General features: G+C 52.1%; 1 protein-coding gene across 1 annotated transcript in view; it reads right to left on the bottom strand.

Annotated features, from left to right (window-relative positions):
• CAPN13 (calpain 13) overlaps window positions 1-14,145 on the bottom strand; it is a 104,181-nt gene that overhangs the window by 69,294 nt on the left and 20,742 nt on the right. The window contains 4 exon segments of the mRNA XM_027113917.1: window positions 3,011-3,096; window positions 7,872-7,946; window positions 8,874-8,997; window positions 8,999-9,043. Of these exon segments, the coding sequence (XP_026969718.1) occupies window positions 3,011-3,096; window positions 7,872-7,946; window positions 8,874-8,997; window positions 8,999-9,043 (330 nt within the window).

Raw genomic sequence — 14,145 nt, 5'->3', positions numbered from 1 at the left:
CCTGTGTTACTAGTGCTTCTTTATTTCTTGCTGTCCCCCATTAGACTCCAAGTGTCATGAGATCAGTGACCTTGCTCACCATTATATTATCCGTCATAGGGCTTTAACACAATGCCTTGGCACATAGTAGGATGCCATAATTTTTTGCTGGCTTAATTAATTAATAATTAAAGCTGTCTACTTCATTGGGATAATGTGTTCCAGAAGCTAGTCCTAGAGTCTGCGGTGAAGGAGGGAGGCCTCACAGGCAGAAGGGAGCATCTGTCACTTCCCAGCCCACTCCTGAAAGTGGAGGCACACCCATAGGCGACGGCCCCCAAGGCACAAAAGTGTGATGAGACTCTTCTCTGGGACTGACTTGCATGGGGGGCCTGGGTCACCTCTGTGCCGGGAGAGCAACGCAGGGACCACTCAGGCTTCTGGCTGCAGGCCGAGCCAGTCAGATGTGTTATTGTAAAATGGTAATTTTATAATTAAGTGATAATTACATTTTCTGCAGTGTGTAAGGGAAAATAAACGTAGTGTAAATCAATACACTATCGATTCATGCAAGTTTGTCTTTAAGTGTGTGTGATTGAAATTTCCATTATGGTTGAGATTAGACCACCCGCCCTCCCCATCCGTCTCCACTCCTTAAAACGTAGGGAAGGGGCTTCCCTGGTGGCGCAGTGGTTAAGAATCCTCCTGCCAGTGCAGGGGATACAGTTCGAGCCCTGGTCCGGGAAGATCCCACATGCCGTGGAGCAATGAAGCCCATGTACCACAACTACTGAGCCTGCGCTCTAGAGCCTGTGAGCCACAACTGCTGAAGCCCCCGTGCCTAGAGCCCGTGCTCCACAACAAGAGAAGCCACTGCAGTGAGAAGCCCGCACACCGCAATGAAGAGGAGCCCCCGCTCGCCTCAACTAGAGAAAGCCCGCGCGCAGCAACGAAGACCCAACGCAGCCAAAAATAAATAAATAAATAATTAATTAATTTTAAAAAACGTAGGGAAGAAATCGACCAGTGCACGGAGACAGTGATGATGCGGCCATATCGCTTCCTTCCAGCCTGGTTGCTGGTGGGGAAGGGGAACCTCAGCCCTCAGCCGGGGTACGTGGTCCTCCAGAGTAGGTATGGCAGGGTCCATCCCCCGTCCCTGCTCTGCACACCTCTCCTCCCTGCTCAAAGGCCTTTGTGAACCCCCATGCCTGTAGGTACAAATCCAAACCTCTCAGCTGGCACCAGGCTCTCTGGTTCCGGCCCCCGACACGTCTCCCCTAGGTTCCTCTGCCTCAGGCCAGCTTCTTGGCCCTGAACACACTACAGACGTTCCTGGCTCAGCGCAGCAGCCGACACTTCCCGCCTACCTAGGGATGGCTTCCAAAGTGAGTCATACTTTTTTTTGGTTGAACTCCAGCTCAACCCCATTCAAGAAGCTTTCCCTGAACAGGCCCGCCCATGGGAAGCTTCTCTTCCCTGACCCCTGGGGTCCCTTATTGCCTTCACTGGTCATTTGATCTTTAGCCCGGGGGACGTGGGCAGAACATCAGCTCACGTGAATTTCTTGCCTCTCCTACTCAAGACGACTGTGCCTCTGACATCTGCCCTTCCTCCACTCCTACTGCAACAGCCAACCCCGAATCAGGGATTCAGGCTAATCGGATCCCACCCCGTGCCATATTGGGCAGCTTGGGGTGATGACTGGGAAGGGCTGGAAAGGGCCATGGATATCCCCAGGGAGGAAGAAAGGACAGAGGCAACATAAAAGGAGAGAGTGCGGCGGGGAGTAAAAATATTGTCCAGTGGTTCGTGGTTTTGCAATTTCATTCCCCTTCTGCGCGGGAGGAGGGGATTCAGCTGCCCTGTTCTCCAGGGGGCATCTGAGGGAGGTCACACCCAGGTTTATGCTAAGAATTCATGTCTCTCCCTCTCCCTCTCCCTCATATTCCTACCCTCCAGCCCCACCTGTGCAGGCGCCTCGGCTGGTGGGCACCGCCCAGCCTGGGGCATCAGGCTCAGGCAGGGACGGGAGAACTCTGCATTTGCCTCCAGAACACACTTCTCCGTGTATTGATTTTCACCTGCTTGAACGCCATGTATTTCATTTCAGGTCATGTTCTCCCTCGTGCTAAGCTGCCACGGCTGGCCAACGTGTCTCGACTCTTTCCGTGGATCTAACACAGGCCCTCAGAGACCTGCGGGCAGGCTGGGCCGTGCTGGCCGCTGAGAGGAGCCAGTCCCCTGTGGCTGGCCTGCCATCCCTCTCAGGCCTGTCATCTCGTTCTTAGTCAGCAAAGGGGTGGGGACCAGGGATCCGTCCTCCTGGCAGCTGGGAAACACCAGCCCAGCTCTCCGGGAACTACAGACCACACAGCGGGGGCCCCATAGGTCAGCTGGGTCAGCGAGCAACTGCCTGGGACACGGCCAGCAGAGGCATCTGAGACCCACGTAGCTTTGTTCACTCCTACCACCAGCAAGGCACTGGCTGCTCGTGGGAGTCTGGACCAATAGGGCAGGATGGACGACGCAGGTCGACTGAATCAAGCAATCAGCCAGATCTTTGCCTCAGCTCCCCAGCTCCCCCTAAAATGAAGTCTTTTCCATCCTGATGACATGGCATCATCTGGACCAGAATCCCATGGGATCCTTTTATGGAAGGAGACTCCTTCTCTCCATCTCTGTCTGCCAAGTAAAACTTGACTCCTGCCCTACCCTACCCCTCTTTTAATTTCGTACTTATTCTAGGTATATGGGTTCATCGCTCAAGATGGCTTCCTTCTGGAGGACAGACACTGTCTCTTGTCATCTGTATGCATCCCACAGCACCCACCCAGCACAGTGTACTTAGTCCAGAGTACACAGCAGGTGTTTAAACGATGCTTGGTGAATGGTAGCACGACTGAAAGTCACACACAGGTGTGAGCTGGACAGACCTGCAGTGAGATCTACCTGCTGCCCTCATGGGTCAGAATGGTCTCCAAACACCGGGTCTCCATGAAGGAGAGAGAGAGGTTTCCAAAAGCCGTACCTGTCACTCCAGCGCCCTCTCCATTCGCTCTCGCCCCAGGGGTTCCACAGGTGGATAAGATATTCCCAGCCGCTCCTGTACTGAATCTGCAAAGAACAGAAAAGGAAAACTGTCAGTGGTCTCCAGCAAGAGTCAGCAGAAGGGATATGAATGCAGCTGCTTTTCACCTCCAAGGACAAATTTAACTTCTGACCTCATTTGGCTGCAGCAGGAAAAAAAAAAATGGAAAGGAAAAAAAATCAATGTCTCTGCCTGTGTGGAGTTGGAATGAGACCGAGGAGAAAACGGTCCTTCTTTCTGTGCAGCACCTTGAAGGGCAGGTGAGCTTCCTCAGTCTGTACGACTGCATCCTAAAACCTGCGCCAGCTGAGACAACAGCAGATAAATAGCACGGATGGTGCCATGGGCTGCAGAGGGGAGATCCTTATGGGTCTCCAGCCTCCTCCATGCCCTGTCACAGCCGGCATCTCTATTCCACTCAAATAGCTGTTTCCTTGCTGGCGGCCCCTTGGGAGCTGTGCTGCGTCTCCACAGCACTGTCCTGAGCAAGGCCAGTAGGAGGCTGATTTGAGCACGACCAGGACCTTTGAGGCCTGGGAGTGGAGCCCTCCTAGCCTGCGGCCCCGGGGCTGCACCCGGCCCCCCCCGGCAGCCTGCCTCTGTCAGCGAGCAGGGCATCCCCGTGGCCTGAACGTTCCTTCCTTCCCCAGGGGATCGCATCATCATCTGTCCCAGATACAGTGGCCGGCACACTTGCTCCTTCAGACCACTGAGGCCAGAGGGCAGGACTGTTTGTTGAAAAGTTACAACAAAACAATCACAACCCTTTGAACTTATGTTCCTGGATCCAGGAGGCCTCCGCCTGGTGAGAGGAATTAAAGCATGATTGAGTTGTAGTGGCAGTATTGATCTGTGCTAATGTTGTCTGAGGAGACAGAGGCCTGGAGAGGTGAGGAAGGGGCGGACTTGTTCACTGATTCCAGGTCACAGGAGAAAGTCCCGAGTGGAATATTCCCACGTGGAAAAGAAACCCGTGTGTGGAGGCAGGGCTTGGAGACAGGCCTGGCTGAGTCTGTGACGTGCACTACGGCCTACCATCCTCTGAGGCAGATATTCATATAATCTTCGTCTTGCAGAGGAGACTGAGCATCAGAGAGGTTAAGCAACTTTCCCAAGGCCACAGAGTAAGTGGCAGAGGAGGAACTCTGATCCCAGCCACTGTCAGTCTCCAAAGCCCAGGCTCTTAATTTTGGAATTGGGAGTGGATAAAGGATACAGCTGCTCCAGGGCCCAGCTCATTCTCACATGTGGACGAGACCCTGACCTTGCACGTAAACCCTGGGCCAGCACGTGATTACCAGTAGGGCAGAAGGAGCGATGTGGTCAGACAAGGGCCCAAGAACCCAGCTTGGGTATGGTTCTTTTCTTGTCTACTTCTGTCTAGCTGACACTGCAGTGGAAGGTACTCTTTTAATGCTGTATGGGATGGGGGTGCCCCTCTCTGCCCCCCACCAGGCACCCCAGGCTTTGCACACAGTGTATTCTTAACTGCCAGCATGTGAAGGAGCCCATGGAACAGGGACGTGAGAAACGGGCGCCTGGTGGCCCAAATAGCTTAATGAGCCACCCTCAGTGCCTAAGGGACAGTCAGGGGCTCAGGCAGGCACAGGGGAGAAGAGTGGCCGGTGCCTGGAAGGGGCTGAGAGCAGGGCTAAATGAGGCATGCAGAGAAACACGTACCCCCTGGCCCCGGGGAGTCACTGACCCAGCTAGGTGCATAGTAAAAAATGCCAATTTCATTTATCTTCCTGTCTGTGTCTCACCCAGAGGGTGGATGAGCAGATTAAAAAGCTCACTGCATTTATGGGCTGGTTTAATCTTAGCACGTGTGGTCAGAGTTATAACCTCCTCTTTCTGCAGGAAGAACCTTTAATCAAGTTCTTGGGCGCTTGTCTGACCGTGTCACTTCTTTTCGACAGTGCTCTGTTGGTGATCACATGGGCCTTGGCCAAGTGCCTCAGGCGTAACCTTCGAGGCTAAGGTCACAGCTGCATCTGAGAATGGGCGACTTTCTTGCTTCACTCTCCTGGCTGCTGACTGTACCCTGACCCTGGTCAGATCTCTCAGAAAGGGTGCCACTGGGAAGAGGTGATCCAGGTTATCTGTCCGAGGATAATAATTCCTTGCAAGTATTCTCTTGAATGCAAGTTCCAGAGGCAGTTCATTGTTACTCCTAGAAAAAAAATGGTTTCATGGCTAAGGGCAGACTAAAACCAAGCTGTACTTATATTGTTAATACAGGCCTTCTCAGAGCCTTTAACATGTGAACATCCGAATACTGCTTTCACAGAGCATCGCACCAGGCTGGTGCTCCTTTGAGCACAGGCTGGGAAGTGTCAGCAGCCGCAGAGTGGCAAGAATGGCGGGAGTGGATGCAGGACACACGGTCTTTATCACCTACTGTCACAGGAGTGTCCTGTTCAGACTGCTGTGTGTTATAAGAACAACTCAAAGTGTGTGCTGTGGGGGAGGAAGCATCTGGGCTGTGAGCAGAATCATCTCGAGCCCAAACCCCAGCCAAGCCCGCACTTCCACTCCCCAGTTCACCTCCATGACCTTGGCCCTAGGTGTTCACTTGGCTGCTCTATGAGCCGGCAGTCACTGCCATCCCCGTGGCCAGCCTCTGCGGGACTCACATTCCATGGCCATCTGGACCTCTGGATACACAAGTCCCTTCTCCCCTGCATTCAGAGGAGAAAGAAAGGCTGTCTCAATGTATGAAAAGGGCCTTGCCAGGAATGGCCAGCACATCACGCAGGTACCATGGCTCCTTCCTTCCATGCCCAGCACCGATATCACTCATTGATCACAGCTCTCTTTTTCCAAGTCCGGAAGCAGAGCCCAAGTCTTGTCAACACAGTAATCCAGGCAGCACTGCCTGGATCAAGGCTGGCACACAAGAAAGCTGACTTTCTCTCCCTAACCTAGACTTGTCCACATCCGGGATGGGGAGCTACGGGGAGCAGGATGTCCATCCGTGGCCAGATGTGATGATGGTATTGTCTGTCTCCACTGAGAATTCAGAGAAGGGCAAGGGAGATCCCAGAGGAAGGGCATCTGGGGCCACTGGGACTGGGATCTCTTATGGCTTCCGTTTCTCAGGGCCTCTTCCTTGCTTGTGGGAAATGTCATTTGATCTCCTCACATATTCTGTGATGGAGAATCCATGATGTCACCCTCATAGGCCAAAGACAAATGCATGCATTCACTCCTGCGAGCGCACTCACCCACTGACCCAGCAGGCATTTGTTAGGGGCCTGCTCTCCGCCAGCTGCTGTGCAGAGGAGGCATTTTGGTACTGATTTCCTCAGGGAGGAAGGCGACAGAGAAAATATTGCCTCTGGTTTTTTTGTTTGTTTGTTTGTTTGCTTTGTTTTGTTTTGTTTTGTTTTTTAACATCTTTATTGGAGTATAATTGCTTTACAATGGTGTGTTAGTTTCTGCTTTATAACAACGTGAATCAGCTATACATATACATATATCCCCATATCTCTTCCCTCTTGTGTCTCCCTCCCACCTTGCCTCTGTTTTGCAGATTGGAACATTCACCCAAACACAAAACAATGGAGTAACCGCCCTTAGGTCAATGGACAGGAGAGACAGATTGACACGCAGAGAGGGAAGGCAGATGTGAGAAATAGGCCCTAAATAGAAGCTGATACTCTGCGTTCCTCGGCCCATAAATACCTGTGAAAAATGGACCCTGGGGTTTGCGACACTGTCTCTTAAGACCTAGAAGACATGATCAGACCTCAGGAGTTGTGAGAACTACAGAGATGGGGGAACATTTGTGGGAAATCATCACAAGGCCAGGAAGTGCTGTCCCTGCACGGCTGTGTAATAAGCATAGATGGGAACTCAGGAGTCGTGGTGTCTGGGCCCAGCCATTTCAAGCAGCTGTATCACCCTGGCCTTCCCCTCTCGGGTGTCGGCTTCTCATTTACGAATCGAGGAGGCTGGACCTCAGTAGTGTTTTCCAGACCAAACGCTACTGCACACACCGATGATATGCATTTTCGTCCACCCAAAGCTGGTTGCTGCATCACGGGGAAAGACTGGTCCCCAGTAGCCGTCCTCCCCTCATTCATGGGAATAAAGTTCTAGCTGGGCATATGGCAGCCCAGCGAGATGGTATGTTTCCCAGACAATGTTGGGCCTCAGGGTGGCACATGACTAGGTCCAGACTCATTGGATCTGAGAGAAAATGGTGTGTGCCTTTACTGATACGTGCCTTCCTTAGGGATGTGTAAGTGGCCCTGGCCTCTTTCTCCTCCCCCGGCTGGGAAATGAGGGGACCTGAGGCAGCTGCCCTGGGCTCACAGATAGAAGCCCCATGTTGCAGATGGCAGAGCCAGCTACCAGCTCTGGAATCACCTGCCTAGCTGAGAAGTGAACTTGATCTTGTTTGAGCCTCCTGCATTTTCGAGTGTCTTTGTCAGAGCAGTTCAGTTGGTATGTAACAAATAAAACCCTTTTGGGGCAAAATTTTCTCCAAGGTCAATTGGGTAGTTAATTCTGCTTTCTTTTTGGGCTAATCCCCCAGCCTAGTTAGACACTCTGCCTGTCTGAGGCCATTCAAGGATAGTAAGATTTCTGGCGGGTCCCTGGGGGATGAGGATACTGGGCACCAGAACTACTGGATGAAGAGAGGGAATGAGGTTGTCCATGATGGGCCTGGACACGGTGGAGGCAAGGGTGATCACTACTTGTTTCAGCTTCTTGGGCTCACCGAGGCAAGCGATTCTGACTCCTGTGTAGGGGAGCAAGAACCCTGGGGCACCGTGTTCACGGAGAGCCTTACCTGCTCAGCGCCAGTCACTGTGTAGGCAGGCCGACTCACCAGCCCGTTTGCCATCCTCGTGGACTCAGTTGTCGGCTTCAAAGGAGAAAAGCAGACCAAGCATTAAACATTCACACATTCTTCAAAAAGATAGAAAAGCACCATTCAGTCAGCAGCTGGGCTGTGGCCAGATGAAAAGTATCCCTGACTCACGTTGGAACGGCATGTGTTCCTGGATTTCTTTCCTAGAGAGGCAGAGTTTGAAGGCTGTAGGGTGCTTGAGGCCCCAGCGTTTCACACCTCAGGAGACCACCCCATGACGGACAGAAGGCTACCAAGTCCTGAGGACGTGGGCTGCTGGCTTCTCCAATTACTTGCTATCAATGAGACACAACACAAGACATAACTTCTGGGCATTTTGTGGGAGTTGGGAAGATCTCCCACCTCCAAGCTATGAGGAATTGGGGTTTAAAGTGCATTCTGGTTTCAGGTGGCATTTCAGACTAGGGGTGTGTGACTCAAAGCCCACATGGTTAAAGAGGGAAGGAATTGTCCTCAGGGATACGGTGTTGGCTGTCTCAGAACAGACTCAAATAATTTGGAGGGTCATTCAGGCTTTTCAGAATGGGGTACTCTGCCTTTGAGCTGCTGCCTTTAAAGCCAGTGAGAATCAAAGGGCCCCCCGTTCACTCTGGACCCCACTGCTTCCGGTCACAGGGAAGCACTAGGCAAAGGCTTCAGTATCAGACGACAGCGTCTGAAACCCTGCTCAGCCACTCACTGGCTGTGTGGCGGTAAGCAGTTTACTTAGTCTCTCTGAGCCCATTTCTTCTGTAAGTGAATTCTGCGATCCCTATTTCAGATGGAGGGCTATCGTGAGGATTAAATGAAGTGGTGTCAGTAAAGCACAGCATCAGTGCTCCGTGATGGTCACTTGGCCATTCCCCTGAATGGGCCAGTGGCTGAACACTCCTGGGCGAGGAAAGGCTCGAACCAGTGCAGCGAGATTCCTGGTCTACTCACCCCGGCCAGGGTGCTGCAGGTCATCAGGGAGCCTGCCTCGGCTACCATCTTCACCACTGTCATCAGGTCAGACGAGGAGGAACGCAGGCTGATGCTGGTGACCACCCCTCCCGTGAGGTCCACCATCAGGGAGGTAGCCATGGTGCAGGTTGACATAGGACCCATGAAACCTGGGAGGGATAAAGGCAGATCAACCCCTGTGGTGCCTTTGGTGCCCCAGAAAGGGAGGTTGTACCCGGACCTCTGCATATTTCCCAGGAAATGGACTTCCCAACCACCCCCGGGCTACGGCAACCTGCCCACCTTCTGTTCTCCTGGATAAAGAATCTAGCGATATGCCACCATTATCGCTTCCTTCTCCTGGTCTCCTGGGCCTGGGGAGCCCCACAGGTGGCAGCATTGTACAGGTGCTGGAGCCACAGGCCAGGGTTGAATCCCAGTCTCACCAGATACTTAGCTGCTTCACCTAGACAAGTTACTTAACCTCCTGGGGCTGGGCTTAGCATAGTGCCTGGCACAAGGGAAGCCTTTAATAAAGACTGGCTATTATTATGATAAGGATCCACTGTTTCAGTATGGAGGTTCCTTAAAAAACTACAAATAGAACTACCATATGACCCAGCAATCCCACTACTGGGCATATACCCTGAGAAAACCATAATTCAAAAAGGGTCATGTACCACAATGTTCACTGCAGCTCTATTTACAATAGCCCGGAGATGGAAACAACCTAAGTGTCCATCATCGGATGAATGGATAAAGAAGATGTGGCACATATATACAATGGAATATTACTCAGCCATAAAAAGAAACGAAATTGAGCTATTTGTAATGAGGTGGATAGACCTAGAGTCTGTCATACAGAGTGAAGTAAGTCAGAAAGAGAAAGATAAATACCGTATGCTAACACATACATATGGAATTTAAGAAAAACAAATGTCATGAAGAACCTAGGGGTAAGACAGGAATAAAGACACAGACCTACTAGAGAATGGACTTGAGGATATGGGGAGGGGGAAGGGTAAGCTGGGACAAAGTGAGAGAGTGGCATGGACATATATACACCACCAAACGTAAGGTAGATAGCTAGTGGGAAGCAGCCACATAGCACAGGGAGATCAGCTAGGTGGTTCGTGACCACCTAGAGGGGTGGGATAGGGAGGGTGGGAGGGTGGAAGACGCAAGAGGGAAGAGATATGGGAACATATGTATATGTATAACTGATTCACTTTGTTATAAAGCAGAAACTAACACACCATTGTAAAGCAATTATACTCCAATAAAGATGTTAAAAAAAAAAAAAGGATCCACTGTTTCCTGTTTAACAACAGTGGTAAGTACTGGTTGTGTGCAGGGTACCTTGCTAGGCACTGAGTGTTCAAAGATGGATGAGACCCTGTTCCTGCCCTCCAAGAGCCCACAGTCAACAATTGTGATGCTCGCTGTGGCCGTAGGCAGCCTCTATTCTTACTCTGTGTGAAGTTTGACCCAGAATCCCCATTCCCATCCTCAGAACTAACCCACTCCCCCCAGAATCACCAGTGAGGTGATGTCACTGAAGGTAACACAGGTGAGGGTGAGGCTTACATAACACATCCCCAAAGCAAACCACCTAGAACTCTCAGACCTGTTCTCCAAAATGCGTCTTCCGAGACTTCCTTGGTGGTCCAGTGGTTAAGACTCCATGCTCCCAATGCAGGGGGCCCGGCTTCGATCCCTGGTCAGGGAACTAGATCCCGCATGCTCCAAGTAAGAGCCCGCATGCCACAACTAAAGATCCCATATGCCGCAACTAAGAGATCCCGTGTGCCGCAATGAAGATTCCGCATGTGGCAACTAGAGATCCTGAGTGCCACAGCTAAGATCCGGCTCAGCCAAATAAATTTTAAAAATAATAAATATTTTAAAAATGCCTCTTCCCACCCTCCCATGGGGTTTCTGCTTCTGGACCCACACCCTGAGAAATGCCCTGTCTTATTGCCCTATCTTGTCCTCCTCCCAATTCTCCCCCAGTTACCTACTAGACAGTCTCCAGATTCAAGAGCCAATCTGCTCAGCCCAATTGCTGGCCTCCCCTCTCGTGAGCTCTCCTCTTGGGCGGGAGGCTGAGCTTTTCAAGGCCCCCTTTTCTCCTCCAGGGAATGGGCTCTTGCGGTCGTGCTGCCAGGTGAAGCGCGCACAGCACGTGGAGAGGGTCTGGATTGTGGAGGTGTGCTTGCTGTGAGCACGATCAGGACAGCAAGTCCATGCTCACCTGCTTCTACCGCCAAGCTCGTCCACCCCTCCACAGCAGCACTCACCACCCACATGCTCTCCCCTTAGACGGACACGTCGGGTTGCTTTGCCTTCCTTGGGTGTCTATTTGCTGTGAGAGTGCGTGGATCACCTTGGAACAGAGAGGAAGTAACTGGGGGTCCCAGGAAGGCTTCTGAGAGGGGTCACAACTCTGAACTGAGTTTTATCCAGGTCTGGACAGTGGGATGGACATTCTGGAGAGGAAGAATCAAATCAGGTAGGCTCCGGAGCCGGAAGAGCGTGGTGGAGTGGGGGTGATGATGGACTGACTGGTATTCCCGGGAGAGAGGGCGGATTGATCACTCACAAGGAGAACCACTGAAGCAGGGGCCACATGAGGTCAGATTTGTGTTGAGAACTCAAGTTCCTGTCGATGGGGTGAACTGGAAAGGTTCCCATGGGCTCCCAAAATATAGGCAGGGCAAACCCACAACAGCATGGAGCTGAGTCAGGCCAGGCATGAGACCCTGCCTCTTGGTGTCAAAGCTGTCCAGTGGGCATGTTCCCACACTGCCTGGTCACTCAGGCCTCCGGCCGGGACCTAAGTTTTCCTGTCCCTGACAGGGAAGCAGAGGCCAAGCCCCATACAGGTTGGTAGCCGCAGAAAAGCTCCAGCTGTTGCTTGCTTTCTGGTGACACAAAACCACGTGGGGGTCAGGCGTGGGTCCACCCTGCTGCTGCCTCTACTGGGCCCGAGGCCTCGGACAAGACCCCTCTCGGTCCTCGGCCCTTCACCTGGATCAGCTCTGGGGCCCCTCAGACACCCCTCTCTCACCATACTTCCACCTCTGCAGTTCTCTCCTCCTGGGGTCCCCCAGAATTCACGTAAACTCACTTCAGCAAATACAGATCAAGCAGCCGCTCTCAGCAGGACACCGTCCCAGGAGCAAACACTATGGACGGCGTAGAGAGTCTTGTGTTAATGAAAGCAAAGGCCACAGAACCCAAGGGCCATTCTACAGGAACCAGGTGGCAGATGGATCTCAACTCATTATTAAACTGGTTCTAAGTCTTATCTTTCTGTCTCTCCCTCTCTCTGACCAGGGTTGTCTGGTATTAGACTCTTATCTCTGCAGTGTTTTTAGTCAACTGCAAAGCTTCGATCATGCCTAGGTAGGTCTCAGCGTCTGACTCACTTGATTTCCCACGTTTTCTGGCTCTGGGTCCTAGATTAAGAGGGCTTTGCTGAGGGTGCTGGAAGATCACCAAGACTAGGGTTCTGGAACCCATTCCAGAGCCCGCCAGCATGACCTCCCGTGTTGCCACACCCCCTTCTGGCTTCCAATAGAGCTTCCCTGGAGCCACACCAGGAAAGCGGCTGCTGGCTGTGCCCCGTCACTCCAGGGCCACTGCCTCAGGGTCTACGGGCCTCGTCTGACGGTCTGATGTCATGCACCTCCCACTCTGCAGTCACCACAGAGACACCCAATGCAAGGGGAGGGACCCGTGGCCAGCGGCGCCCTCTCGGCGTCTTCCGCAGCCGTCTCTCGCTGTGTCTCCGCGACGCCCGCGCAGCCTGTCCCAGCAGCAGCGGGGCGTCTCGGCAACGAGCGCTCCCTCTCTGCTTTACGAACACGCGCTCAGAGCCTGCTCGCGCTTCAGGGACAAGTCAACTCTTCTTAGCTCCCTTTGCTGCCAGGAAATAGAAGGGGAGGGAAAGAGGGAGGGCGCTGTGCTCGCCACACCTGTCACTACGCGTGTCACCTGAACCCAGGAATTCTGAGAGAGCCTTCTTCTCACCCCTCGGCTTCCGCCTCATGTTGGGGAAACGTCTCCATGCCTGGCAGGGATGTGAGAGGGGGAAGAATTCAGATGTCAAATCGGGATCCAGAAAGGATGCTGAAAGGCTATAATTCTGAGCCACAGAGATTCCAGAAAGGGTGCTAGGCAGCTTACCAGACCTTGTCTCCCACTCTCCTATTTTATGACCTCTGGGGAAAAGAACCCTGCAAACAAAGATTTTTTTTCCTTCCACATCTGACTCACTTGACCAATTCATTTCTGACTCCCCAGCTGCAAGAATGGTTGAAAGTTTGGGATCCACATGTTCACTCGGTATTGCCTACACCCTTGGAGGGAAAGAGGACCATCTCCACCTGGACAGGTGGGTTCTCTATGCTTGCGCTGTGGTCCCTCTGTGCCAGACACTGAGTTCCAAAGACGCAAAAAGACAAATCATTTTCCTCTAGGACTGACAGTATCAAGAAATGATGGAAAAGCACGTGACTGGGGAGGACAGACCTGATCCCAGCTTGGCCTCAAACACGGTGTGACCTTGGGCAAGTCATTTCACTGCCCCTCCCCACCCCAAGCCTCAGTTTCCTCATCTTTCAAAGAAAGTAGGGTTTGATGCTGACAGAGGTTCCGTCTAGCTCTGCTGTGCTGTAATTCTATTTGATTTCCTCCTGCATTCTATAACCCCCTTCTTTGGATGGAGGGGAAAGCTTTTAAATTGCTTTGGAGTTTGAAACATTTTCTCCTGCACTAGATTTCTTCAGGCAGTGGAATGTGGATTCTGGGTCCAGTTTCCCACTTCTTTTCAAGCTGAATGATTGCTTTAGGTCAGCTGTTAACAAAAATCGGGTCAAAGTCATCATTTCATCTGCGAGCTTTCTAATTCTCCAAGTGAACTGCCATGCTCCCCCCTTTCAATAAGGAAAAAAAAAAAAAGAGGCCCTGGAGTGGTGAGCACTGAATCCACCCCGGAAAGATAATGGCAGTGTTTGCATAAGTAGCTTAGAAGTGAATTAACCTCCCCAAACATATGGATTGCTTCATCCACCTCGCCTGTTTTCTGGGCTTCATTCTCAAATGCTAATGACCAGCTCTTCCTGACGCTGGAAATGAGCAACAGCTCTAGTTTTGCACAAGCTGGGCTCAAAAGAAAGAATGCATGAAAAGAGCCCCTGAGATGTGCTTCCAGAAGGACAAGGACTGGGGTAGTCTGCGGGTCGTAACCACTCCTCAGGGCCCGGGA

Source organism: Aethalodelphis obliquidens, unplaced genomic scaffold, assembly GCF_003676395.1.
Source record: "Aethalodelphis obliquidens isolate GAN/ISIS:26980383/991018 unplaced genomic scaffold, ASM367639v1 scaffold12, whole genome shotgun sequence".
In the NCBI taxonomy this organism is placed as follows: domain Eukaryota; kingdom Metazoa; phylum Chordata; class Mammalia; order Artiodactyla; family Delphinidae; genus Aethalodelphis; species Aethalodelphis obliquidens.
This window is presented reverse-complemented; position numbering and strand designations above follow the sequence as displayed.